The 27,942-nt window shown below is 43.4% G+C and overlaps 1 protein-coding gene across 1 annotated transcript in view; it reads right to left on the bottom strand.

Annotated features, from left to right (window-relative positions):
• The window catches only part of Fez1 (fasciculation and elongation protein zeta 1), a 45,685-nt gene that overhangs the window by 17,345 nt on the left and 398 nt on the right, over positions 1-27,942 (bottom strand). The window contains exons 2-4 of the mRNA XM_076924648.1: positions 18,089-18,444; positions 11,136-11,235; positions 2,516-2,602 (exon numbers count right to left, since the gene is read on the bottom strand). Of these exons, the coding sequence (XP_076780763.1) occupies positions 2,516-2,602; positions 11,136-11,235; positions 18,089-18,399 (498 nt within the window). The 5' untranslated portion in view covers positions 18,400-18,444. The remainder of the gene's footprint in view (positions 1-2,515; positions 2,603-11,135; positions 11,236-18,088; positions 18,445-27,942) is intronic.

The following is a 27,942-nucleotide window of genomic DNA, read 5'->3' as shown; positions in this document are numbered from 1 at the left end:
CTGTGATTTGGACATGAGTTTCTTCATGCTGGGCTGGACTGAAAGGAACAGGGCTTACTTCGGGTTTCTTCTTTTGAAATAATCTGTTTTTATACACAAATAAATGTGCTCAAACTGAACTGAAAATTTAGGACATGCCTAGTCTTTGAAAGGTCGTTTCTAAAAAACGTGACTGTGTAACACAGCTGCCCTTTTAAGGTTTTATGGATGAGAGCAGTTTTCATTGTGCCCGTGATGGTTAACAGTGATAGTCAATTTAAGAGCCTCTAAAGTCATCTGGGAGTCAAATTTCTGAGCACATCTGTGAGGAAACTCTAACTAGGTTAATTAAGGTGGTAAGGCCCACCTTAACTACGGGCACCATTCAGGGAGTGCTGGGAGTCCTGGGTGGGGGGGGGGGGCAGAAACAGAAAATAAAACCAGGCATGGTGGCACACACCTTTAATTCCTATGCTTGGGAAGAAGAGGTAAACAAATTTCTGAGTTCAAGGCTAACTTGTTCTAAAAGATGAGTTCCAGGCCAGCCAGGGCTACAGAGTAAGACCTGGTCTTGAAAATAAAGTAAAATAAAGTAAAATAAAATAAAATAAAATAAAATAGAAAGGAGAAAGTGAAGCTGAGCTTCTGCATTTATCTTTCTGCTTCCTGATTGCGCGTGCCATGGGACCAGCTACCTCAGGTTCCTGCTGCCGTGACTGCACTGGCACGGTGGACTGTATCTTCAAAGTACCACCATAACGAGCCCTTCCTCTCCCAAATTCGATTTTTTTAAGTATTTAGTCACATTAATGGAAAAAAAAAAAGGGGGGGGGACTAGTGAGAACTTATTATTGAGGTACGAGCCCTCCCTTCAAGTCACAATCAAAACTGCTAGCCCTGAGACGGTGAGAGGTGACAGTAGAGGTGACTCCACAGTTAAGAGCACTTAACTGTTCTTCTGGAGAACTTGGGTCCAGCTCCCACCTGGTAGCTCACAACCACTTGTAACTCTACTTTCAGGGCATCTAACACCCTCTTCCAGTCACTCCTGTTACCACACATCAACATGTATAGAGACCCTCACATAAAGACATAAAGGAAAAATAAATAAATTTTTAAAATGACTTTCAGCCTTGCTGGGTATGTCGTGGTTAAGGCCAGCCTGGTCTACCTAACAAGTTTCAGGCTAGCCAAAACAAAACAAACAAACAAACAAACAAACAGCACTCTTAGCCCCATTCCTTTATTTTGCTTTGTTTTGCTGTTTGAGAAACTGGGTCTCATGCAACAAGGCTGGCCAGGAACTCCTGACCCTTCTACACCTCCCAAGCACGGGATTTACAAGCGTGGATACCTATTCTTGACATGATTTCCTTCAATCTCCTATTCTTATATTAAATCCGACTTTAAAAAAAAAAAGAAATTAGAAGAAAAAACTGAATCCCACTTTTAGCCTTAGCACAAAGAAACACCTCTACTAAAGTGCACTTTCTGGTTCTGCCGGCTTCCACTGGAGTCCTTTCAGACGAGCTTATGAAAGCTTGCATGGTGGCCAGCTCCAATAAGCACTAAGAGATACTTGTTGACTGTTGTTGACTGAGAAGTGACGAAGGACACTCAACACTTCTGCCTAAGTGAGAAATCACTCCGGCTACAACATAATGAATCAGTCTCCAAGGTGAAGCATGGCATTCCTCCCACCCCCACCCCCCAAAGACAGGAGTATCTCTGAGACTCCTTTTAGAAGGCTAAGAACTTTCAGAGTTCTATAAAATGTGACAAAACATCCATCACACAGACATCTATTACTGCTTCTTAAACAACAAGAGCAACAAAACGGAGTATTTAATATCAACACACACACACCCTTTAAGTGCCCAAGCTCTCCATATGTGTGTGTGTGTATATATATATATGTAATCATTATATATAATATATATAATCATATATAATATATATAAACATAGATTATATATACATATACATACACATATATATACACATACACACACACACACACACATATATATATATATATATATATATATAAAATCTATGGAGAGCTGAGTATGGTCACGTGCCTTTAACCTCAACACTTGGAAGGAAGAGGCAAAGGGAGTCCCTGAGTTTGAAGCCTGCCTGGTCTACAGAGCAAATTCAAGGGCAGTCAGGGCAGCCAGAGAAACCGTCTTGAAAAAGAAAACTTTTTTCTTTTTAATTTAAACTAAAAAAAAAAAAAAAAAAAAAAAAAAAAAAAAAAAAAAAAAAAAAACAAATCTATACAGGCTTCACAGGAAGTAAAGCCAGGAAACTCTAAACATGGTTCTCTGGCTATCGTCACCAACTGCTACAACCAACCCACGTATTAGGCATAAAGAGAAAAAAATTAAACCTCTAATCGAAGACATTGAACTCATCAACAAGACACCTCCAGTCTGCACATGTCCAGTCTTTCTTCTGACCTGGATGCCCTTAGCAACCGTATCTCTAGAAGAGTAAAAGGTTCCCGGACCCTGGGCGTGAGTGTCACTCATACCTGGTCAGCTGTGAGGAGAGGTTCCTCATTGATACCAGAGTCGTTTTCGCTCTTCTCATTGAATTCTTCTTCTTCCTTCTCGTGGATCTGAAGGTGAAGGAGGAAGTGTCATTGTACCCATCAGCAGGACTAGATCAGACGACACTGACTGCAGGGCCATGTTAGCCTCCCTCTGTCTAAAGAGGGAGTGTGGAAGGGAGTCTGAGTTTCACCCTGTTCCAGATCTGCCCCCCCCCCCCCACGGCACAGCAGGCACGGCCAGAAAACAAGGTGGGAGTGGGCATCACCATTCTGACTCAAGGGGATCGGCAGTGTTCTTCAACTTGCAGGCAAGTTTTCCTTGGACGATCCAGAGACCGTCTCACAGTGAATGGCCCTACAGCCAGCTCATGTAGCAGATACAATTCCTTAAGTAGTGTCTATTGAGCAGGGGGAAAGGGGTGTCCAGATTTTATTATAGTGAGCACGTTAAGAAGTAGATTGTTTCAGTTACTATAGTCACAGCTTTTACCTTATGCTAATGGGTGCTGAAGAGATGGCTCAGCAGGTAAGAGCACTGGCTGTTCTTCCAGAGGACCTGGGTTCAATTCCCAGCACCCACATGTCAGCTTACAACTGTCTGTAACTACATGATCGATCTGACACCTTTACAGACATACATGCGGGCAAAACACCAATGCACGGAAAATAAAAATTAATTAATTAATTAAAGTTCTTTTAAAAAAAATAAAAGAATGTGACAAAATGTCATCTTACTATTGGAATCCAGTTGTGGTTTCATAGCAGATACAGAATGCAAGGAATTGACTTGGGATATATCACGTGGGCTAAAGGACAAACTGAACCCCTGGCATGGTGATGCAAGCCTGTGATCGAAGCACTTAGGAGGCAGCCCCAGGGTGATCAGGAATTTAAGATCACCCTCCTACTATCCCTACCTAGAAACTTCAAGCCCAGCCTGGGCTACAAGATCTATTATTTCAAAACAAAGCAACAACAGAAAAAAAACAGATGCAAATGATGATTGCCTGTAATCCCAATTCCCCAAAGGCAGAGGCAAGAGAGTAGCGGCAGGTCCAAGGTTAGCCCAGATTATAGAGTGAGACCATATCAAGAAAAGAAAGGAAGGAGAAAGAGAAGGGAGGGATAGAGGAGGAAGGAAGGAAGGAGGCAGGGAGGGGAGAAAAAGGGAAGCAAAGGGAAACAAAGAGGGAAACTAAAGCCCAAGAAAAGCACTGAAGGGGAACTCTGTTCAGCTTATTTGTCCTGTGGCCCCTAAATTCTATACTCCTAAGTAAGAGTCTAGAAGTTCACAACCATCAAGACTCTAGAGGATGTCTAAATTCAACAAGATATTTGTAGCAATTCTGGCTTTTCTGGCCATATCGCCAATTGTTAATGGTCGGGAGTTTATGTGTGTATCTTGAGCACGTTCAATCGCCTAACCACTTCCAGAAATCCAATTGAAAACCACACAGGGGTTGGCAAGAGGGATCCAGGAAACGCCTCCAGAGAACTACCCCGCCTACACAATCCACCTTTTCTTGGTCCTAAGAGCTAACCTGATCACTGCTCTGTCTCCACACCCCCCACCCCCCCCCCCCCAAGGCACAGTTCTTCCTATTCTAACAGGAGATTCCAGCTGTCATGTAGTGTGGCCTCAAAACTTCTTTTGGCAGGTGACCCCTAGCCATGCACATCCCCTCCTATCTGCCTAAAACCAGAACTAATAATAATAATAAATAATGAGGAGGAAAAGAGGAAGAAGAAGAGGAAGAGGAAGAGGAAGAGGAAGAGGAAGAGGAAGAGGAAGAGGAAGAAGAAGAAGAAGAAGAAGAAGAAGAAGAAGAAGAAGAAGAAGAAGAAGAAGAAGAAGAAGAAGAAGAAAAGGAGGAGGAGGAGGAGGAGGAGGAGGAGGAGGAGGAGGAGGAGGAGGAGGAGGAGGAGGAGGAGGAGGAACAGCAACTGTATCTTGAACACCATCTGTTCTCAACCTGGAGAAAGGGCATCATGGCAGGGAGGTGAGGGGACCACCAGAGGAGCTGTCGGGCAGATGGCAGCATCTATTTCTGCAGTGGAATCCATATGCTTGTATCTCTGCCAATCTGCCACCTGTGGTAGCTGCTTGTTTCCACAGCTCCCCCACTAGGCAGAACAAAACTCCTGGGGCCACAGTTTGTTCACAGCTGCAGCTGAAAGGCTGAAAGGGATGGAGGATTTTCTTTTCTGTTGGAATTACTTTTATAAGCCTCCGACAGCAATGTTTGCCCGTAATTCAAATTCGGATATGACAGGTTGAGATTAAAGCTCTGAAAATGCAATGTGTAGTTAGGTGTGGTGGTATTTACTTGTAATCCCAGTACTCAAGAGGCTAAGGGAGGCTAGCCTGAGCTACACAGTGAGATCCTCTCTCAAAATAAAAAACAAATGAACAAATAATGGGTTACGGAGATAGCTCAGTGAGAAAGCCCTGGATTCCATCCCCACAATAAAAAGATGACCTAGGACTATAGTTCAGTGGAAGAACACGTGCCTAGCAAGTGCAAATTGATCCTCAATGCCAAAAAGCAACAGTAAAAGACCAAGTGTGATGGGACCTGCCTGTCATCCCAACACAAGGACCACAAGGACCGCAGAAGAACAAGAGTTCAAAGTCATTCTCGTACCATTTCTATGGATGCAGGGAGTTCAAGCCCTGAGCCACGGAAAACCAAAACCAAATACACGAAAAGCGAGTGCTTACATTTTCTGAAACGTGGTCACTTTCAGTGCACTTACTTCACTAATTTAGCATTGCACCTTTGACCCAGATCATCTTTCTCTGCAAGTTTCTCCTACGCGGGGGCGGGGCTTGGAGGAAAGGGAGGCTCCTGGTGGTTATTCAACAGTTAATGGACCCCAACTGTGGCTGAACCACACCTAGAGTGTGCCTCTCTCGCACAAAGCTTAAGGGTCCGGGCCTAAATTGTTAGAATAAGGTAAAGAGATTTGAAAGTCCATTACAGGCTCATGAAAAGGCATCGTCCCTGTGGCGGGTACTATAAGCATCGCTATCCTTGGCTCTCAGAAATCCACCACGGAAAACATAAAACAAAGAAAGGGCTCAACGCACGCACGCAATGCAACCCCAGAGAGCCCTGGCTCCTCTTTCTGTAGCTGTAGCTCTCTCTCCTCTGTAGCTGCTATCTCTGCTCAATCTCTGGGTTTTCACCACATCCACCCAGACTGTCTTGAGCCTTCCTCTTCCACGTTGACTGTCTACAGACTCCAGGCCTCCCCCCCCCCCCCAAACCAAGGTAGTATTTTGAGCAAAAAGCTTAACTGAACAAGAGAGAGGGGTTTTGAAAAAAACAACAACACTTGAATACAACAGCATCTGGACACTCTTATTTCTATCATGTGACACAGACATCAAAGTCACTTCCTTGGCTACTTGTGTGTCGATGGCAAAGCTACCTGCTCAAAATTATCCTCAGCTTGTTAGTCAGTGTCCGTTTCTTTGTGGACTAAACCTGACGATTATTTCCGTGCTGTCAAAGTGAATGAGGTTCTTATAAAGAAAAAACTATCCACCCAAGGGCCTTCTTCCTAGAATTAAGAAGACATGGATCTAAAGTGAGAACTGACCACAGCAGCTTTCCTTCCTCTTGTTTTGAGGAAAAGGTGTGCATCAGGACTGACACCCTGCAATATAAAGCCAGAAAGTAACACGGAGCCCGTACCACTTAAACCTTGTGCAGCAGTCTATGGGAGGCCTCGGAGACCGATGAGTCCTTGTCTCTAATTCAGTACTTTGGAATTGGAGCCAGGCAGATTGGGAGTTCAAAACTATCCCGGGCACCAAGAGAATGTGGCCCAAACATTTTCCCCTCTTACTATAAATAAATAAATACTATACACAAATCTGAAAAACAACAGATCAGGTCTCTTCAAGGCTTTCAGAGCAAGCAGCATTGGATCTGGCCCTCCTGTCACAGCAGAGACACATCTGGACAGAATCTATGAGGCGATTGTTTCCAGGCACTGGGTGCAGGCAATGTAAGGCTTTGGACTGGAAAGAAATGAGGAAAAGCCAGATCCACTGAAAAGTATAAGAATACCAGAAGTGGTAAAAGTATCGAGAATTTTATTTGTTTGCTTTTGGGTCTTTTATTTGATTGGTTGGTTTTGTTGCTATTCTGAGATAAGGTCTATACATCCTGGAACTGGCTATGCTAGCCAAATTGGCCTTGAACTCGAAGCCTTCTCTTGCCTTCACCTCCTGAGTGCTGGGTTTGCAGTGCTAGAAAGATCACCCTGAGGAAAAAAAAATTAAATGATCTTTGTTTTTCTTCTTTCAGAAAAATCATTTTGTATTGTGGAGTATAAAATTTAAATCAAAATAAAATACATGATACTAGCACAAGAATGCAGGGAATAGATAAACTTTCAGATTTTTATCTGAAGAGGTAAATAATTTTTTTTCTAAATAGACTATGATAACTGAAAATGTGCAATGTGATCTCTGGGGGAAATGCTCTTATAAAAATACCAAGAGCATGATAGCACAGGCTTGTAATTCCAGAGACCTGAGGAGAATTTAAAGTCTAAACATAGTTTTGGCAAATTAGTGAGATCCCCCTACTCCCTTCTCAATAAAACAAAACAAAATCCCAACACTTGAGCTGGAGGCAGATGGATCTAAGTGAGTTAAAGGCCAGACTAATCTACATAGTAATTTCTACAACAGCCAAAGCTACATAGGGAGACAATGTCTTAAAAACAAATGAACAAAAAAGTGAAGGGATCTAGATAAAATTCCATTACAAGAACAAACTGTTATGCCAAATAAAAGTGAAAAAAAGAAAGAAATTTAAAAAGCTGGAGTACGGTGGTATACACCTTAAGTCCCAGCACTTCACTTGGGAGACAGAGGCAGGCGGATTTCTGAGTTCGAGGCCAGCCTGGTCTACAGAGTGAGCTCCAGGACAGCCAGGACTACACAGAGAAACCCTGTCTCGAAAAACAAAACAAAACAAAACAAAACAAGAAAGAAAGAAAGAAAGAAAGAAAGAAAGAAAGAAAGAAGGAAAGAAAGCTGAAGGGGGGTTGGAGAAATGGTTCAGTAATTAAGAGCACTGGCTGAGAGGGCACAGGTTTGATTCCCAGTAGCCACAGGGTTGCTCACAGTCACCTGTAACTTTAGTTCTAAAGAGTTCAATACCTTCTGCTGGCCTCCTTGGGCACCAAGCATGTAAAGTGTGTACAGATATACATCTAGGCATCCATATACATAAAATAAAATTAAAGAAAGAGAGAGAGAGAGAGAACTTGAGAGATGTCTCAGTGTGTAAGAACACTAGCTCCTCTTCCAGAGGACCCAGGTTCAAGTCCAGACACCCACATGGCAACTAACAGACATCTGCAATTCCAGTTCCAGGGGGTCTGATACTTTCTTCTGGCCTCTGCAGGCACCAGGCACTTAAGTAGGACACAGACAAACATGCAAGCAAAACACCCAAACAGATAAAATACAAATAAATAACTTTTTAAAAATTAAGAAGAAACAAGAAAATAAGTCAACTAAGAGAAAAAAATTGAGAACTTTAGAGGAAGAACAAAGCAACCAAAAGTGTTCCCTAAAAAGACTGATAGAAGTGATAAACTCCCCGCTGGGCAGTGGTGGTGCACGCCTTTAATCCCAGCACTTGGGAGGCAGAGGCAGGAGGATTTCTGAGTTTGAGGTCAGCCTGGTCTGCAGAGTGAGTTCCAGGACAGCCAAGGCTATACAGAGAAACCCTGTCTCGAAAAACCAAAAAAAAGAAGAAGGAGAAGAAGGAGGAGGAGGAGAAGAAGGAGGAGAAGGAGGAGGAGGAGAAGAAAGAGAAGGAGGAGAAGGAGGAGGAGAAGGAGAAGGAGGAGAAGGAGGAGAAGGAGAAGAAGGAGAAGAAGGAGAAGGAGGAGAAGGAGAAGAAGAAGGAGAAGAAGGAGAAGAAGGAGAAGAAGGAGAAGAAGAAGAAGTGATAAACCCACAGACGACAGGAGAGAAAGGGCGCAAATTATCACTAGCAGGAACAAGAAAGAAAAGTCACAAACATTAATACAAAATGGACAGTTACAGAGCCGTGAGTCTGACAGCTCATCAAGTAAGGGCTTAGCAAGTAAAGGCACTTACGGTCAAGCATGATGACCTGAGTTCAATCCCAGAAACCGCACGGTGGACGGAGAGAACTGACTCTCTCAAGTTGTTCTCTGCCCTCCACCCATGGTACCACGTCATGCACATCCCACCACAACACACAAAATAAGTAAGTAAATTTAAAGCTCAATTTTAAAAGAAGATTATAGACAAATTCGTGGTTGATACTTTCATTGATAGATTGAATGGGTAAATTCCTTGAAATAAGTGATTTACGATTCAGGGGTCTGGGGAGATAGCTCAAAGGGTGACCTGATTGACTGCAAAAGGATGAGGACCTGAGTTCAAATCCCCAGCATCCATGTGAAAAGCTGGGCATGGTGTGTGCATCTGTAATCTTAGTGATTACAGATGGGAAATGGAGACATGATCCATCCATCCATCTAGTCTAGCCGAACCATGGCTCCAAGTCCAGTAAGAGACCTTGGCTCAAAAATTAATGTGGAGGGCAACAGAAGAAGATACCTCTCATGGGCCTCTAGCACACACACACACACACACACACACACACACACACACACACACACACCTACAGAAAAAAGTCCAGGCCCAGGTGGTTTCATTGCAGTAGACTGTTGAACATTTAAGGAGAAAGCAATAGCAATACCCATCCAACATCCTCTCTTTTGTTTTAGGTAACTATGAGATACTGTGCATACATGTGCATCAAGGGAAAATGCACAGTCAGGAGTTCAAAGAGGACTTGAGAACCAGGCTCTGGTATCACTGTTGAGTGGGCTTGCAGTAAATCATAGCCTCAAAGTCACTGTCTTGCCTGGCAATGACGCCTGGAGGTCCTGAGTATTCTGAATTGTTCATGATTGGAAATCCTAAAATGAGAAGCAGTCAGTTTTTCAACAAGTCAGCCAAACGCAGATCCCTCTGCTGCGCTATTTTGAGCAGTAGTGCGCAGATAGAGTGCCCAATCAGAGACATCTGCTTCCTGCTCTTTTACTCAAGACCAATTCTTGAGCTCTCCGGAAGATGTGATCTACCGCTGTATGTCAGCTGCCTAAAAAAAAAAAATCATCATTTGCTGACTCCCCAGAGGTGTCACCGTTTCCTGTATACAAAACTGTCAAATGTTCTTCATGGGTGAAACTAGAAAGTAAAACAGGTAGAAACTGTCTTTCAACATGAACAAAGCCATTGAATGATTTAACCTTTTGCTATGAGAATACCTCTTAACCACTGAGTAGCCATTTCGCCTGGATATTAGCACTGCGTTTGTATTTGTCTCTCCCCCGGCACACTCAGTCAGAAATACTCTTCTTCGCTGACTAAAACACCACTCATTGTACATAGATAGTAAGCCCATGAGGAGCAATCTGGATCTTGTGAGAGACTATACAATCGATTCTAAAGAAGTATCCAGTCCTCTTTTTTAAAAAAGCTTTCTTTTTAAAGTGTGTGTGTGTGTTTGAATCTAGATGAGTGAAAGCCATTTGTATGAGGGTGCCCACAGAGGCAAAGGATCCCTTGGAGCGGGGGTTACAGGCAAGTGTAAGCTATCTGATACGGGTGCTAGGAATTGACCTTGGGTCCTCTGCAAGGTCATCAAGTGCTCTTAACCACTGAACCATCTCCATATCCCCATTAAAGTTCTAAGGAACACTCAGCACCAGAAAAAGAAAAGAAAACAAAGCAATACCGTCCTAACCACTGTGCAGCCATTGTATCTGAGCCCTTGCTTTAACTGTCAAGCTTCAAGGTTCATCAGTGCTTTCTCAAAGCATTGCCTCTGATGGCTCTGTGCTGTTCATTTAGACGGAAAAACCTGATTCTTTAAAAACAAAACAAAACAAAACAAAACAAAAACGTCTTTGTTTGTATGTCTGATGAAACTGGAGTCTCAGTCTGAGTCCAGGCTTGATCAAACATGTGGCAATCCCCCTCCCTTGGTGCCAGGAGTGTTTCGATTACAGGTGTGCCCACCAGTATGCCTAGTTACCTGACTTAAAAAAAAAAAAAAAAAAAAAAAAAAAAAAAAAAAAAAAAAAAAAAACTAAGAGAAGCCTGTGATGGTCACTCTTCTCCAACTTACTCCGCAGGTCGTAACACACAGAAGAGCAGTAGAAGACGTCTTGGGTCTGGAAGTGTAGTCACTGGCTTTGTGTTTAACATGTGCAAGGTCCTGGTTTCCAGCCTCAGTACCACAAAGAAGGAACAAGTGAAAAAAGAGAAGCCTGGGGACGTGGGTATCTGTCCTTACTCTTTTGATGCAGGACCGTCCCAATTACCTCAGACACACTGGGTATCCTTCCAACCTTATGTTTTATCTTCCTCAACAGTCCCATGTCAGAGACATTGGCTCTGGTGATGCTTATTCCCGGCAGTGACTCTGAACTGTTGCTTTAGAAGGCTATTGAGTTGTTGGACCTTTTTCTTGCTGGATTCCATATCTTCCCAATCCTGACTAAATAGGGGGCCCCAGAGAGGTACCTCAGTGTCAGAGCTGTTGCCATTCAGAGCTTCAATGTTTGGGTCCCTCCAGTCTTCTGAGAGTGAAGGGATGTAATTGTCTGTCAGAGCATCCCAAACCCTGTAAACAAAGGAAAGCTCTCATTAGCACACATCTGTCACTAGACCCCGCCCGGAGAGAGGGAGAGCTGGGCCAGGCAAGAGAGAGGCTGCTGTGCGTGCCAGGCTGAGGTCATCTGCCTTCCAGCATTCGGGAGCAGCAGCTGAAACACAGAATTAGAGGCATGTCCAGAGGAGAAAGCCATGGGCATGAGGCCATCACGAGAGGCTTCAGAGAGAAAGGTGGTTGGTTTTGCTTAGAAATTAATCTGCACCCCAACCATACAGTTTATTTCTGAGCCTCAGAAATATCCCTGTTCCTTTCCATAGTCTGGGGGAATCAAAGGGTAGAGGAAGGGAAAGAAACCTTAGCTGAGTCTCATTAAAATTAGATCACACATTTCAACGTCGCAGGCCGTCTATCAGGAATCAGCTCCTTGGTGTCTAATGTAGGCAAAAAGGATAACACCAATATTGTAATTGCTCATTTCTTTCTCAAAATGCTCTAGGGAGCACACAGTGACACAACCCTGCCTTCTTATGTAGAACTTAAAGGCGCAGTGTTTCCATTATGGATACCAAGGCAAATGTAAAAAACAAAAAACAAAAAACAAAAAACAAAAAACAAAAAACAAAAAAACAAAACAGAAAAAAGCCATGGTGACACCTCTAACCCCAGCAGTGCTCAAGAGGTGGAGACAAGAAGTGGATCTCTGTGAGTTTGAAGCTCGTCTGCTCTACTTGCTAAGTTCTGGGGCAAGTGGGAAGGGATGAGTTAAAAAAAAATTCTAAAGTCACAACGTTATCAGGAAGATGAGTGAAATAGTAGGCCCCTGAGCACAGACACTGAAATCAAATAAGGTAACTGTCATAAAATCAGGAATAGTATAAGGTATGTGGGCATATATAAAAAAGAGAGAGAGAGAGACTTTCCTGGAAAATAATATATGTAGCTGGTAATTAAATTTAAAAAAAAAACTCATGAAAACAATTTCTTAAGAGGGAAGACATCTGCTTGATATTTTTCTTCATACAAGAAAAGCACTTTGAGAGAACAAAGCCAACAAGTGTCCATGAGATATCTACCCAGCAGGATTTCAGAGCCTGTTTCCTGTGTGTGTATGGGTGGATTCACCATGTGTCTGTGTGTGTGTGCATGTGTCTGTGTGCGCATGTGTGTGTGGGTGTGTGGGTGTGTGTGTGCGCGCATGTGTGTGTGCGCATGTGTGTGTGTGTGCGCGCGCGCGTGCATGTATATATTTGTGTGTCTGTGTGCGCATGCACACGTGTGTGTGCGTGTGTGTCTGTGTGTCTGTGTGCGCATGCGCATGTGTGTGCATGTGTGTGCATGTGTGTGTGTGTGTGTGTGTGTGTGTAAACTCGAGGGTGACTTTGGCTATCTGTGGGTCTTCATCACATTTTTGAGACAAAGTCTCTTGCTGAACCAACCATCTTGGCTAAGCTTGCAGCCTTCTGAGTCCCCATGACCCACCTGCCTCTGCCCCTTCAACACTAAGGTTCCAGACGAATCCTCCCAGTGCACCCATTTTTTACGGGGGTGCTGAGGTATCCACACTCAGTTCCTCATGCCTGTGCAGCAGGTATTTCATCCACTAAGCCATCTCCCCCACCCCGAAGCCTGATTCTTAAACCATGTTTGATATCCCAATTTCTGTCAGGCGCTATTAAAGCTGTATAAATCATCCAGGTCCCACTGGCATTGTGGAACCGAGAAGAAAATATGACTTGCTAACTCAAAGAAAATGCTCCAACCACCACACCCACTGGAAAGGTCATGGGCCTGCGCTTGAATCACTGTGTTACATTAGTGCTTTGGGAGTGAGCGCTCCTTCAGCTGTATCCACACAGGAAATGCTGGAGAAGTGAGATTCAGCAAAGTTCAAAATAGGCTGTGTCTTTTTTTTTTTTTCCTGAAGGAAAACTGGAATCTTAAGGGACCGCATACTTTCTCCTGGCCTTGAGACTGTGTAAGTCCTGAAAATGACAGTAGAATCATTTAAACTATTCTTTTCCTGAAGTGAGCCAGACATTTGGGAAAAGATGGTGTCTGAGTGTGAGCAGCCCCAGTGGAGTGGGTTATACAAAGGCACGTATACACACTGCAAATCTGACACTATACATCCATATACCTATACATCTATACAACTATACACCTATATATCTAGCCTCAGCTCAAAGGGCTAATGTAATTTAAGTTAGTAATAAATCCCATCATTGTCTTCAATCAGCAACTTCCCAGACCCAATAATACAAAGCTCACATTTACACATGTTAATATGAATATACATTTGTAGTTCATACCTTCCCACAACATTTTTGATTCTCTCAAATATGTAAATAGAATAAACACTATCTCTCCCTTGTACTTCTAAGAACCTTGAACCTCTAAGAAGAGAACTGAATTTTCTTTTCTTTCTTTCTTTCTTTCTTTCTTTCTTTCTTTCTTTCTTTCTTTCTTTCTTTTTTGAGATGGAGTTTCTCAGTATAGCCCTGGCTGTCCTGAAACTTGCTTTGTAGACCAGGCGGGCTTCCAACTCACAGAGATCTGCCTGCCTCTGTCTCCCAAGTGCTGGGATTAAAAGCGGTAGGTTGGATGCCACCACCACCTGACTAGAAAACTAGAAAATATTTATCTTCCATTTAAAGTATATCTAGTGATGGTTTATTTGTCAGGTAGACTCTGACTTTAACGTTATCTTTGGCTTATAACTTCTATCAGAAGAATGGGAAACAACCATTGCTCCCAAATGTTTAGACTTCTGCAGAGCATAGCAAGGGCTAAGAACAACCCCAGTGAGACAGGAGGTGGATGAGAGTTACCCGCTCCTATTTTTAGTTTGCTTTGGTTTGGTTTTCCACTCCCAGTTTGTAGTAGCTTTAAAAAGTTTCTGAAGTCCAGGCCCATCCTTTATAACATGGGACAGGAGTGACCTCATGCACACTCCTTCCTGGGCCAGTGGTGACGTTGTATACCCAGTACTCAGGTGGCTGAGGCAGGAGAATCCAGGTCAATCTGGTCTATGTAGCAAGATCCTGTTTCAATACCTAAAAGGGTGAGGGGATGAGGAGAGGAAGAAGGGGAGCAAGCGAGGGAGAGAGGGAAAGGGAAAGAGTGAGAGAGAGAAAGAGGGGGGAGATGATTATGAAACATTTTCTGAACTCAAAACCAGATAGATAGATACATAGATAGATAGAAAGATAGATAGATAGATAGATAGATAGATAGATAGATAGATAGATGGAATATATACTATTTAAATCCGGCTTTTAAAAATTATGTTTAAAGACAGTGTCTCTTACAAACAAGACCATCTTGGAACTGATTATGTAGCCCAAAATGACCTTGAATTTGCCATCCCCTTGCCTCTTCCTCTAAAGAGCGGCCATTATGGCATGTGCCACCACGCCTAGGCAGCTGTCCTTTAATATCAGAATTTTCATGCCTCGAACCAGAGATGCACTGATCATTCAATTCCCAATTGGCCAAATAGGTCCAAGCCACAGAAATGAAGACTTGCAGGCAATTACTGCATTTCCTCTGTGGTTTTTGCTTTCTTAAAGAATCCCATGTAGCCATGAATCCCTTTGTTTTATTTTGGGCTTCAACTCTTTAATCTCTAATTGCACTCAGAACACTTCCAACTTATTTATGGATGAGAAAACCCCCAAATGCTAAACTCGAGGAGGTGAGCACAGTAACACTGGGGGAGACTTACAACCAGGTTAGACTTTGACTCATCCTTTTCTTTTGCTTAGTCATAATTCCACAGCTGAACGATCTGGATACTGTCTGCAAAACAAAGTGTGCAATGTGCTTCTTGTTTTTCACAGGGGTTCTAGATGCACCAAATGCTTAGAAAGTGCAGTGTCTGTTTCTCTCTTCCTCTCCTTCTGGTCCCCACATCTTCCTCTACCTCCAGCTCAGCAATTATCCAACCCCAGTCTCTTAGCTGTGGCATCAAAGAGGCAGTCAAGGCAGAAAAAAAAAAAAAAAAAAAAAAAAAAAAAAAAAAAAAAACCGCCTGTGGAGAAGCCCAATAGTCCCATGTGATGGTAATTAAGGTTGAGCAGCCTCTGCTAATGCGCCAGGAAGGAATGAGAAGCCGCTCACGGGCTTTCACCTGTCATAGGCAGAGGAAGAGTTCTGGTGCAAAGAGATGATGAGTTGGAAGCAACACAATAGAAACTGGACTCGTTTTAAAATGCCATTTTCAGAACTCGTCCTGGGTGAGGAGAGAAATCAGGCCCGCTGTAAGCCCTTAGCCCTGCTTCGTCAAGATCGAGCTCTAGAGATTTCAATGGTGAGCATCCACGCAGTCCACTAGAGTTAAGTGACTCGACCAAGGTCACACAGAGAGTATCCAAATTAGAGTTCTTAGTCTCTGAGTTTCTACTTCGTTTCCTGGTGCTTTAAAAAGAAAAGAACATACCCTATCTAGTAAAGTCCAACAGCCTTCTTCCTCCTTCTTTTTTTTTTTTTTTTTTTTTTTTGTTTTTGTTTTGTTTTGTTTTGTTTTGTTTTTCGAGACAGGGTTTCTCTGTGTAGCCCTGGCTGTCCTGGAAGTCACTCGGTAGACCAGGCTGGCCTCAAACTCAGAAAGCCTTCCTCCTTCTTACTTACAGAAGTTCAGCGAACTATAACTGGCCCAGCATTTTGAAAGAACCAGTTAGAAACATTAAAACTGAATTGAAACACACAACTTACCGTTATAGCTCTGGTCACCGGAGTGAAAAGCATGATTATAAACCCAGGCTAGCGCTGATTAAAGGGAGAAGAGAGCCTAGAAAGACAATGCATGGACCTACAAGGTTACTTCTTGTTACCGAAGCAGCTCGGTCAGTAGTATCTACTTCATTTAAAAACATGACCAGATCACTTACTACACACTAAGCCCTGTGTGACTGGGGACGGGTATATAACAGTGAACAAGACAGACCATGTACAGCTCCAGTATTTTCAGAGGGACAGCCCTATCTCTTTTCAAATCAGCAAGCAAGCCTTTCCCCATCAGGATCCTCTAGAATGTATTTCTTGCCCAATTGTTGCGCATGCTTCTTTGTATTCTTTTCAGGTCCACAAACAAAAGGGGGGACCTGGGAAGTAGATCGGAGGTAGCATAGGTGTCTAGCATGAGCAGAGCCCTAGGTTGGACACTTGCATGGGTAGGAGGAACAGAGCACAGTTGGTCCTAATCAACATTTCTGTGTGAATTCCAAAGAAGAATGAATGCATATTTTATCTGTTCAGGTATTCATGCATTTTCTTTTAAATCTCTAAAACAGTTTAAAAACTTTTTTTTTTTTTTTTTTTTTGAGAACAAGATCTCATGTCTTCCAGTTGGCCTCAAACAGGGCATATGTAGCTGAGGATGACCCTGAACTTCTGAAGCCCTCCTGCATCTACCTCTCGAGTGCTGGGATTACAGCCATGTTTACTTGGCGCTGGGCATGGAGCCTCGGGCCTCACGTGGGCTAGGCAAGCACTTTACTAACAGAGCCAAATTCCCAGCCTTAAAACACTCTTCTCTGTGTAACCACTGCTTCCTGACCTAGCCTCTCCTCAGGTAATGCTTCCCTCCGGTTCTGTTCCTTCACAGCTGTTAAGGTCCCTGGAAGACTGCTAACAAGCAACACCGGAAATGGGCTCAGAAACTCAAAAAAACCACACCACCTAGTTTCAACCTCCTTTTTTCCAGGTCTCTCAGTTCACTTGTGAACTTCCAGGTCTGGGAGTTATAAACAATTTTGAGACTTGTAATTCTGTAATTTGGGTGTTTCTTGAGGCAAATTGTCCAGTTTGTGATTAGCCCATCACAATTAATTAATTCTCTTCTGGTCCTTGTTTTTAATATCTGGAAAGGTTACCAAAGACAAGAAAGAGACACTGCCCTGCCAGCCTTGTCTACAGAGTGAGTTCCAGGACAGCCAGGACTACACAGAGAAACCCTGTCTCAAAAAAAAAAAAAAAAAAAAAAAAAAAAAAAAAAAAAAAAAAAAAAAAAAACAGAAAAGAAAAGAAAAAAAAGAAAGAGACACTGCAGGATGGGTTCAGTGGATAAAAGCAACTCCCACCAACTCTAGTGACCCGAGTTTAATCCCTGGGACCCATATGGTAGAAGGAAACAGTTGTCCTCCAACCTCCACACATGCATGTGACCTGTGTGTGCGTATATGTATATATACATATATATATGTATGTGTATATATGTATACATACATACATACATATACAAATATATATATATATGTATGTAAATGTAAAAGGAAATAGAGGGGCTAGAGAGATGGCTTAGCAGTCAAGAGAACTAGCTGATCTTCAGAAGAACCTGGTTGGATTCCCAGCGTTCATCTGGCAGCCCAGAACCATCTATAATTCCAGTTTCAAGGGACCCCCCACATTCTATTCTGGCCACTATGGGCACAGAGCGTGTGTGTGATACAGATATTTAGATGCAGACAAAACACCCATACACAAAAAAAAAATAAAAATAAATAAATATATCTTTCAGAAAAGAAAAAAGAGAGATGTAGCGGGGGAGAGGAGAAGGGAGAGAGGGAAAGAGAGGAAGCTAGATCCCCACATTATCTTGTTCTTAAAATCCTATTTTGTGTTTAGGAAAACCTAAATCCTTCATTTTTCTAGAATTCCAATTCAAGAAAGCTTTCTCCAGCTAACTATAGAGGGACATCTAGAGAATAATGTCAACTGTCACTGAGGTACTGCCTCTGCCTCACCAGTAACTCAAGGACATTAGTCCAGTCCATGTAAACTCGTAGACAGAAGCTAGCTCTAGGCCAGGAAGGCCAACTATGGATTCGGTCTGGCACAGGAGAGGGTAGCTAAGGCTTCTTACTCCTCATCCCGAAGAGTCTCCTCCTCCTCCTGGATCTGCAACTGGTTCTTCACTGGAGCCAGGTTCTCCGTCTTGGCATTGTAGTTCCGAAAGCAGACATTGAGTTTCTCGTCAAATTCATTCACGAGGTCCTCCATAGACTTGAAGCTGATTATTTCGGAAGAAAAATTCTCAAGCTCAGAGAGGGAAGGGTCCTCCAGGTGGTGAGGAGATGTGCCATAGAGACACTGTGGCTTTTCCTCTGGGTCCTCGGTGCAAGAGGGCCTGATATCTTCAAACTCTTCATCCAGACTCACCAGTGGGGCCTCCATCCTGGCACTGCAGTACAATGACAGCAACTGTCAAGATCTGTTTCCCTGGAAGAAAGACACAGGGCAGTGTGAGTTTGGACTGGGCTTTTGTGCCAGTTCTGCGGAGGAACTGGGTCACATCCTCCATTACTCTACGTCCCTTGGAAAACAAAGACGCCTTCTCTCCCGTGCAAAACCTAGATTTAAAAAAAAAAATGCTTCTGAAAGCGGAAGGGGAGCTGTTTGATTCGAGGAAAGGAACCTGAGGGAGGGTGGCTGGGGACATGGAAAGGTAAAGGAGGGTCAACGTGGTCCAAGTATATGATACAAGTTATGAAAGAATCATAAGGAAGTATGGTTATCACTTCATATAATTAATGTATGCTAATACAATGTGTCTAACAAAACAATAGATGTATTCTAGAGTCGGAGCGATGGCTCAGAAGGTAGCCAGAGCTCAGATACTCAGCACCCACATAAAGTTGGAGTATAGCAGTGTATGTCTAACCCCTGTGCTTTAGGGTGGTGATAAACAGGTGACTCAGATGACTCACAGGCCAGACAGTCTAGCCGAAATGGCAAGCTTCAGGTCCAGTGAGAGACTCTGCTTCACAAAATAAGGTGGATTGCCTTAAGTACCATCAGCCGTGTGGCCCTGTATAAGTGTATTTCTTATCTATACTACTGATTTGCTTTGAACAAAGTTTCCTCATTTCTTTCTTTGGGGTGGGGGTGGGGGAAACAAAGCAGTAAGGTGGAGAAGCAACTGGGGAGCCCTGTGGCCATCAACCTCTGTCCTCCACATGTGCCCACACTGGTAAACACACCTACATACACACATGCACACAAGGGTATTCCACACACACACCAGCAGCAGCAGCAGCAACAACAGCAGGTTATTCTTTATTGAAGTAGCTATGGCTTCTGAATTTCCTTACTACGATGCACGTAAGTAGTTCAAATATCGTTGCATATTTTCCTAAGATGAGCGACGGAACAGAGTGGCTGCCCGAAAACCACGGTGATATAGTACACAGCTCCCAAGCCGGGGTACCCAGGTTCGCATTCTTCTATCCCTATCAGCTATGGCCATAAGCAAATTTTACTTAACTTCTCCTTTTTCGAGCCAGCGAAAACAACAGGATCTACCTCAGAGGTTTGTTATAAGATTAAAGGAGTAAACACGGCTCAAAAATGTGACTGGGAAATGATTAATGCCAATGTTATCCAACATTCTCCCGTATTATTACTCACAGGTCCCCGCTCTTAACCATGTGCTCCAAAAGTCTAGGGTGGTGGTGAGTGTTGTTGTTGTTGTTGTTATTGCTGCTGCTGTCCCCGCTCCTCTTCCTCCTCCTCCCCTCCTCCTCCCCCTCTCCCTCCTCCTCCCCCTCCCCACTTTTCTGTACTGGGATCACAGCTTGTGCTATTGTGCTGCCAGATGGTAGTTTAGACATTGTTTTTCACAGCTCCTCGTATCAAGACCCAACTTGACCTGACCTTATTTGACAATGAAACCTAACATGAATAGAGAGCTACTTACGGCCTCGCTTTGTCCCATCAAAAGTGTTTTGCTGGAGAAATATTAATTCTTTAAATCATAGACGGAAATGAAAGTGTAACTTAGTGCCAGAACACAAGGTTAGAATACACGAGGCCCTAGGTTCCATCCTTAATACCAAAAGGAAAAAAAAAAAGAAAAAGAAAGGAGAGAGAGAAAGAGAGCTCTTTACCTCGGAGCACAGCACATCACAGGCGGAATATGCAGTTACTCTCGTCCAAAACTGGAATTACTCTGAATTCTGAAACAGGCCTGGCCCCATGGGTTAAGAAAACAGATCTTGGATCTGGACATTATTCTCCTCATTAATAAATCCTAGAAATTCATAAGACACCAACAGACACTTTGCAACCCAACACAGTGGTGCTTGCACTGGAAGGAGTCACAGCTGCTGAAGACACAGGATATCTTGAGCCCAGGAACTCAGGGCTAGCCTGTGATCTACTGTCTTCTAAGAAATAAAGGTCAGGGGATATGGATCGATGGGAAAGCACTTACCTAATATGTGGAGATCCCTGTGTACGATCGCTACCACCATTCCACCCACTTTTTAAAAATCTACACAAAATATAGCTAAGCTTTCGGTCAGGAATGGTGAATCACACATATAATTCTAGCGTTTGGGAATCTGAAGTAGGAAGCCTGTCTCAAGTTCCAGGCCAGTCTGAGTTACAGAGGCCAACCTGGGAAATAGGAGTGAGAAATACCCTGTTTCAAGAGGCAAGGAGGTGGGGGGTGGTGGGGGCAGAGGGCTAAACCCATGTGCTCCAAAGGCCAATACATATCCATCTTGGCTACTGGATGCTGGCTACACACTTAGGCATCCTTCCAAACCCTAACAGCTCTGTGATTCCTACCCACTCATCCAGCCCTTTTCATAACTGTCTTCAACTGTGATTTCTGCTTCAGCTCCCACATCTAGGGCCCTTCCCAATTTTAGTGTAAATCCCTTGAAGGCACAGATGTCCTCTGGATAGCCTTCATGTCTCTAGCACACTGACTGCCCTGTGGCCAGGCACCCGATCAATGTGTGCTCATTGAGAAATGATCTTCTGCCCCATATACAGTTTCCAACAGCATCTCCGTCTGTCACCTGTCTACACTTGCTCAGCTTCCTTCCTGGTAAGTAGAAAATAGCCCAACTTTTCTGGTCTGTATGATTCCTGATCAGCTGGATGTGTAAACTGGAGCCATATCCAACAGATATCAAAAGTCATAGGGTTTGTCTAGTGAATCCTCACTCTCCACCTCTACCTACAAAACTAAACTCTAAGCAAGGCAGAGGGCATGCTGGATGAGAAACGGCCCTTGCTGGGATTTTGCTGACATGAAGGCAGTTACCATGGCATCAAAACACACTCTGAGCATTTAAAGCTTACAAAGGCTAATATAGGATAATTATATAAAGGCTCTATCAGCCAGGAATGGTGCAGCATGTCTATATCCCCAACACTCAGAGGGCACAAGCAAATACCCACTGACTGGTTTATGCAGTGAGTTCCAGGCTAGCCAGGACTACATAGTAAGACTACATCTCAGAGAAACAAAAACAAAAAGCAGGAACAAAAAGACAGAAGAAAAGAACAACAACAAGTAACGGAAAAAAAATAATAAACCCAACACAGAGCAATGTTGGAGGAGTAACTCTGTTGTCGAGGCCCTGGTCTTTATCCTTTCCTGGCTAGTTTATTGTCAATTTGAGGGTTATTTGGGAAAGGGGGCTCAAAATTGAGAAAATTCTTTCATAAGATTTTCTTCTACACACGCTTACAGTGGTTTTTTGTTGTTGTTGTTGTTGTTGTTGTTGTTGTTGTTGTTTTGTTTTGTTTTGTTTTTCGAGACAGGGTTTCTCTGTGTAACCCTGGCTGTCCTGGAACTCTGTAGACCAGGCTGGCCTCAAACTCAGAAATCCACCTGCCTCTGCCTCCCAAGTGCTGGGATTAAAGGCGTGTGCCACCACCACCCGGCTACAGTGTATTTTCTTAATTAGTGATTGATGTGGAGTGGTCCAGCCCATTATGGTCCATGCCACCCATCCCCTCAGGCACATGGAGGTTATATAAGCAAGCAGGCTGATCAACATGAATAACAGGCCAGTAAGCAATGTTCCTACAGCCTCTGCTGTAGTTCCTGCCTTCAAGGTTCTGCCTGAGTTCCTGCCCTAACTTCTTTGATGGTGGAATGTGATGTGGAAGTATAAACAAAAGTAAACACTTTCCTCCCAAGTTGCTCCTAGTCTCTGTGTTTCATCACAGCACTAGGAACCCTAACTAAGACCATTTTCAACACAGGAAAGGACGATGCTGCCAAGACTCGTGAGTGCAGTGGCTGGCTGAGTGGCATTTATCCCAGGTCTGATTTCCTTATGAATTACTATAAAAAATATTGGCATAGAGCAAAGTGAGCTTTAGAAGCTCACTTTAATAGCTTTATAATCTTAATTATAGAAACATATTTACTTAATCCAATATATCCAAAGTATGACTGTATTAATATGTAATTCATATTAAAATACAGAGCCATTTTTTTATACTAAGTCATTTTATAGTTACAATCTTTCATTGGACTAGCCTCTTTGCATGTACTCAACAGCCATGCATGCCTAGTGGCTGCAAAGAGATTTCACACACACACACACACACAAACACACACACACACACACACACACACTAAAGAAAAGAAAGCAAAAGTTCCAGGCTGCCTGGGTTACACAAGTCCAATATTAGCCTGGCAACTTAGTGAGATGCTGTATTAAAAAAAAAAAAAAAAAAAAAAAAAAAAAAAAAAAAAAAACAACCAGTATCAGTCTTCAGATGTGAGTGTATAACCTGGAAAAGCCATAACAACCAGGAAAGCAAAAGTGTACTGTGGGGCAGGAGGAAGGAGTTCTTAAGGGGAATAGCAGAATACAAGTGATACAAAGGGGTAAATGAGAACATCCTTTTGAGTTGTTGGTAAAAAAAAAAAAAAAAAAATCCAGTAGACTCCCCAAACGATATAGGCTATCATTATTGCCCTTGGTTGCTCATCAGAGGTGAACGGTAAGTTCCTAATTGCTGAGGAGACTATGTATTCAGACAAAGGGCTTGGAGTTTATGAGCTGGATCTGACCTGAAAGCCCATTCCCTAAGAACTATCTTTCACAGTACCAAAAGGTGCTACACTAATTGCCAAGAGAGGAAAGCAACCAATATTCCTACCTATGAGCTGCAACAATGACCAGCACGGCAAGAGGTTCCCAAGGGTGCAACACTGGCATTCATATTTTATTGGTAACCAAGGATGTTGGACTTTAGGGCCTGTTCAATAGGAGAAAAATAATTCCTGGCACTGAAAACCAATCAACTAGGTAATGAGGCTATGGATCTTCGAGGCAAATCTTCTACTGCCACTTTGCTAAACCAGAAGGAGAGTCAAGGTCATTCTCAACTATATATCACATTTGAAGTCAGCCTGGGTTATATGAGACTGTCGAAAGAAAGAAAGAAAGAAAGAAAGAAAGAAAGAAAGAAAGAAAGAAAGAAAGAAAGAGAGAAAGAAAGAGAAAAAGGAAGAAAGAAAGAGGAGAGAAGGGAGGGAAGGAGAGAGGAGATGGAGGAGAAGAGAAGAAAAAGAAGGAGGAGGAGGAGGAAGAGGAGGAGGAGGAGGAGGAGGAGGAGAAGGAGGAGGAGGAGGAGGAGGAGGAGAAGAAGAAGAAGAAGAAGAAGAAGAAGAAGAAGAAGAAGAAGAAGAAGAAGAAGAAGAAGAAAGAAGATCAACAGAGAGAAAAACACCATTTGAAGGACAAAATGGGATTGCCCAGCCTCGTGAAGTGGAAGGGGAAAGTAAGAAAGTGTAGAAACCCCAATGGTGGGTCAGAAAGAGAAAGGAGTCACTGGGAATTCTTTTTTGTTGTTGTTTGTTTTGGGGGGGGTTGTTTTGTTTTTTGTTTTTGTTTTTTGTTTTTCAAGACAGGGTTTCTCTGTGTAGCCCTGGCTGTCCTAGAACTCACTCTGTAGACCAGGCTGGCCTCGAACTCAGAAATCCATCTGCCTCTGCCTCCTAAGTACTGGGATTAAAGGCGTGTGCCACCACAGCCCGGCTGTCACTGGGAATTCTGATGTTAGGTATCTGAGATCTAGAATGACCGAAGCTCAGCCTAGAGGAACCATTTTAGACAGTAAATGTGAGAGCCAAGAGTAACTCAAAGTATCAAGAAAGGGACAGAAAATTCAAAGGAAGAAGACATTGTGTACACCAATAAACTAAGAACAAGAAGTCACTGGGGCAGTGAAGATATTTAGTAAAGACATTTTAAAAGGGAAAAATAGTTTAATAAAAATTTCACCATCAATTTTAAAGTAAACAAGGGTATCAAAGTTGTCCAGGTTCTTAAAGGAGGGTGCCAGACATCTCTGAGAAATAGCAACTTAAAAGGTTGAGAATAAAGGTGCTAGAAAGATGGTTTGGTGCTTAAGGGCCCCTGATTCAATTCCCAGCACCCACAGGGCTGCTCTCAACAATCTGTTAACTTCAGCCTCAGGGGATCCAGCACCCCCTTCTGGCGGTCTTGGACACTGCATGAACATGGCGCACATATATACAGGCAGGAAAACATCCACACATAACATGAAAAAATGGGAAGAAAACGTTTGGGAGTATCTGGAAAAAGGTGTTGCAAAATAAAGCACTAAAATTTCAGACCAGGAAGACAGACAGACAGACAGACTGACTCACAATCTTCCATAACTACACTTCTGGGAGGTATCTAACTTCCTATTCTGACTTCCAAGAGCACTAGGCACGCATGTGGCACACAGACATACATGTAAGAAAAACATACATACATACAAAGTGAATATATTTTAAAGTGAATGTTTAAATAATAATAAATAAAGTTACATCTGAAGGCCGTTTGGCCTTCCTAAGGAAATACTACTTACTACTTACATGGATATACTACTTACATGAAAGTGTGGATGCCAGGAGTGGTGGCTCACAGCTTTTGTTCAAAACACTCAGGAGGTAATGGTAGCAAATCTGTGAGTTCAAGACCAGCCTGGTCTACATAGTGAGTTCTAGGCCAGCCAGGGTTGCATTTTTTAAACAAAAGAAAAAAATATCCCTGCCATTATGTACAGTACATGCTGCTTCCAGATGTTTATCAGATGAGGGAGGAAATGCTAGAATGATTTGGGAAACGTCTTCATCGAAGCTTTAAAGAATTCATTTGGTCAAAAGTTCCTGGATCGCAGGTCCCATTTCTGAGAGATCCAAAAGCCAGTCAGTTAACTTCAGATATTTATACTACCTTGAAATGGGTGTTTCTCCCTGGGAGTGACAGGGCATCTAGGATAAGAAGGTGATGCCAGCAGGGATATTGATTCCATCAGCAAGCAACAGACAACCCAACCAGGATCCAGGACTGAGGCGATTTTAAACCATTTGTGGTGGTCCGCACTTGAAATCCTAGGTTGGTGGTGGCAGAAAGATTAAGAATTGATGGTCCTCCTTGGCTGCATAGCATGTTCCACCAGGCTTAGGGCTACATGAAAGCCTGCCTCAATCAAGCAAGCCAACAAACACGCTGAGCTTTGATGATTGGAAAACCAAACAGATATAAGTGCTTAGAAGCTGGAAGATGCCTCAGTGGCTAAGAGCACATACTGACTTCAATTCCCAGCTCCCATGTAGGGTGGCTCACAACTGCTTCTAACTCCAGCTTTGGGGAGATCCAATGACTCTGGTTTTTAACGACCCCTGAACTCCTGTGGCCCCTGCACACATACACGTAATTAAAAATAATCAAAATAAAACAGAGTATCAAAAAGGGAGTATCTATATTTGACTCAGACAAACCCTAAAGAACAAAGATATAGCTACAAAATTATTAAAAAAAAAAAAAAAAAAACGGGCAAGATGCTCTGTAGGTTAAAAGTGCTTGCCCTGCAGACCTGACAACCTAAATTTGCTCCCTGGATCCCACAGTGCAACTAATTTCTGCAAGTTGACCTTTGGCCCCCAAACTGTGCTGTGTGACACATTCATGTCGACACTCACACGTACACATCACATACACACAGCTAATGCTTTCTTAAAAAAAAAATAAAATAAAACTTTTTAAAACGACTATAAAAGAAGATATAAATATCAAGGTTTAGAGTCCAGAAACATGGTTAGTTGAAACGATCTATAATATAACCTGACTGGTGTTCATCAACTCATTACCCAGGAGCCATGAGGCGCTGTGTGAATGATCAGACAGACGATGCTAAAACTTGAGCACACGAATTGAGAATCGGTATTAACATGGTACCCAACTTGAATGGAGCATTCGTATCTGGGGCTACGGCAGAGTGAACGAGAGTCAAAGCTAAAGACGGGGTTTCCAGGCTTGGAGTGCTGGCATATCACTTTTATTGGGGCCCCCAACCTCCCTTTTCTAACCCATCTTCTTTTGTATTCCTCTAGGTAGACTGCCTTTACTTCTCATTTGAAACGTCTGAAGTCAACCTGCATCGCTCCATCCTGGCAACTTTGCTGGGTCCCCAGCCTCAGCTTCTCTCCAGGTCCTCCTCCCTTAAAAGCTACAGGAGCAACTAAGCCACAGAGCATTTGCTTAGCGTGTATGACATCTACAGTTCTGTCTTCACCTCTCCTCGCCCCCCGCCCCGCCCCCACACATACAAAAGTTAATGTTAATACAAGAAATAACCATCTTCTTTGTGCTTCCAAAATAAATAAATTTGCGAAAATGGCAGAGAGGGATCATGGGAAACTAGCCTTTTTATTATTGAACACAGTCCAGGACTACAGTGTAAGCGTTCCATACAATCTATTTCATTTATTAGGACTCCAAATATGTGGTTGCAATTTGAAGGAGAAACGCAAAGAGCAGCTCAACAGACACTCGATAGGAAACCTCTCCCTGCAGCCTAACAGTACAGAAGCTGCAACTTGGTCTGCAGTACAAGTCCCCAGTCCCTGCTTCACCGAGCTGAGTGCTTGGTGGATGGGAGAGAGATTTCATCGTGCCTCCCCTGCTGAGCCTCTCTGCACCTCCACACATGCCATCCCATCTCCCTGGTCTTTCCATCACTTGCTCTACAGACCAGTTGACTCTGTGCTTCCCCTCCCCTCCCCATATAGATCCTTAAAATACCCTCCGTTGTCCACTTCCAGACTCCCACCGCTCTTCTGCAAAACCTGGCTGGTGTGAGCTCTCCATTTTGCCAGAAAGAATAAATACTCATTTGCACATGGCTCAGCAACCCCTTCACGGACGGTACCCTTCCCCCTTCTCCTCTGTTCCATTCACCTCCATTTCAGACCTCCTCTCCCTCTTCAGTCGGAGTAAAGAAAGGCTCTTCTAGGCAGCACAATGGCTGGCACTCTGAGGAAACACAGCTCATCCCACGCAGCCCCTGCACATACTCCACCGTCTTCCCTTTGCCAAATAAGACCTGGACGCCGGGATGGGTGAGTCGGGCTGGGAGACAAGATGCAAAGGGAAAAGGCAAGAGGGCAGAAGAGCGAGGGGATTGTATAACATCCCTTCAACTGAGCCTCTGCTCTGCAGAGCCCTGGGCCCCGAGGATGAGGCCCGAGGATGAGGGCCGGCTCTGCACACTCCTTTTCGCCACACTCGTCCTTTCTCCAACCTGCCCTGTGTAGTAAAACAATCGCTCCTAGAAGACCGCAGCCAGAGGTTCTGACACTGCGAGAATACAGTCTGAGGAAGGCTCCACACGCCACGGAGAGGCACAAGTAGATTGCAGGGTCAGATTCGTAGGGACAAAGATCATTATGAGACGCCTAAGATAAGCGGAACACATAACGGTCCTGGAATGACAGACATATGGAGTCCACATTGCTCCAACACCATCAGATAGGGGTTCCCAGCTCTGTGTTGCACATGAACACACACACACACACACACACACACACACACACACACACACACGATGCTCTGAGATGGTGCTACCAGTACCCACTCCGGGGCCCTTGTACTTCAGCTCCCGCAA

The sequence above is a fragment of the Arvicanthis niloticus genome, chromosome 26 (genome assembly GCF_011762505.2).
Source record: "Arvicanthis niloticus isolate mArvNil1 chromosome 26, mArvNil1.pat.X, whole genome shotgun sequence".
Lineage (NCBI taxonomy): Eukaryota > Metazoa > Chordata > Mammalia > Rodentia > Muridae > Arvicanthis > Arvicanthis niloticus.
Note: the sequence above shows the minus strand (reverse complement) of the source record. Positions and strands in the feature narration are given on the sequence as shown.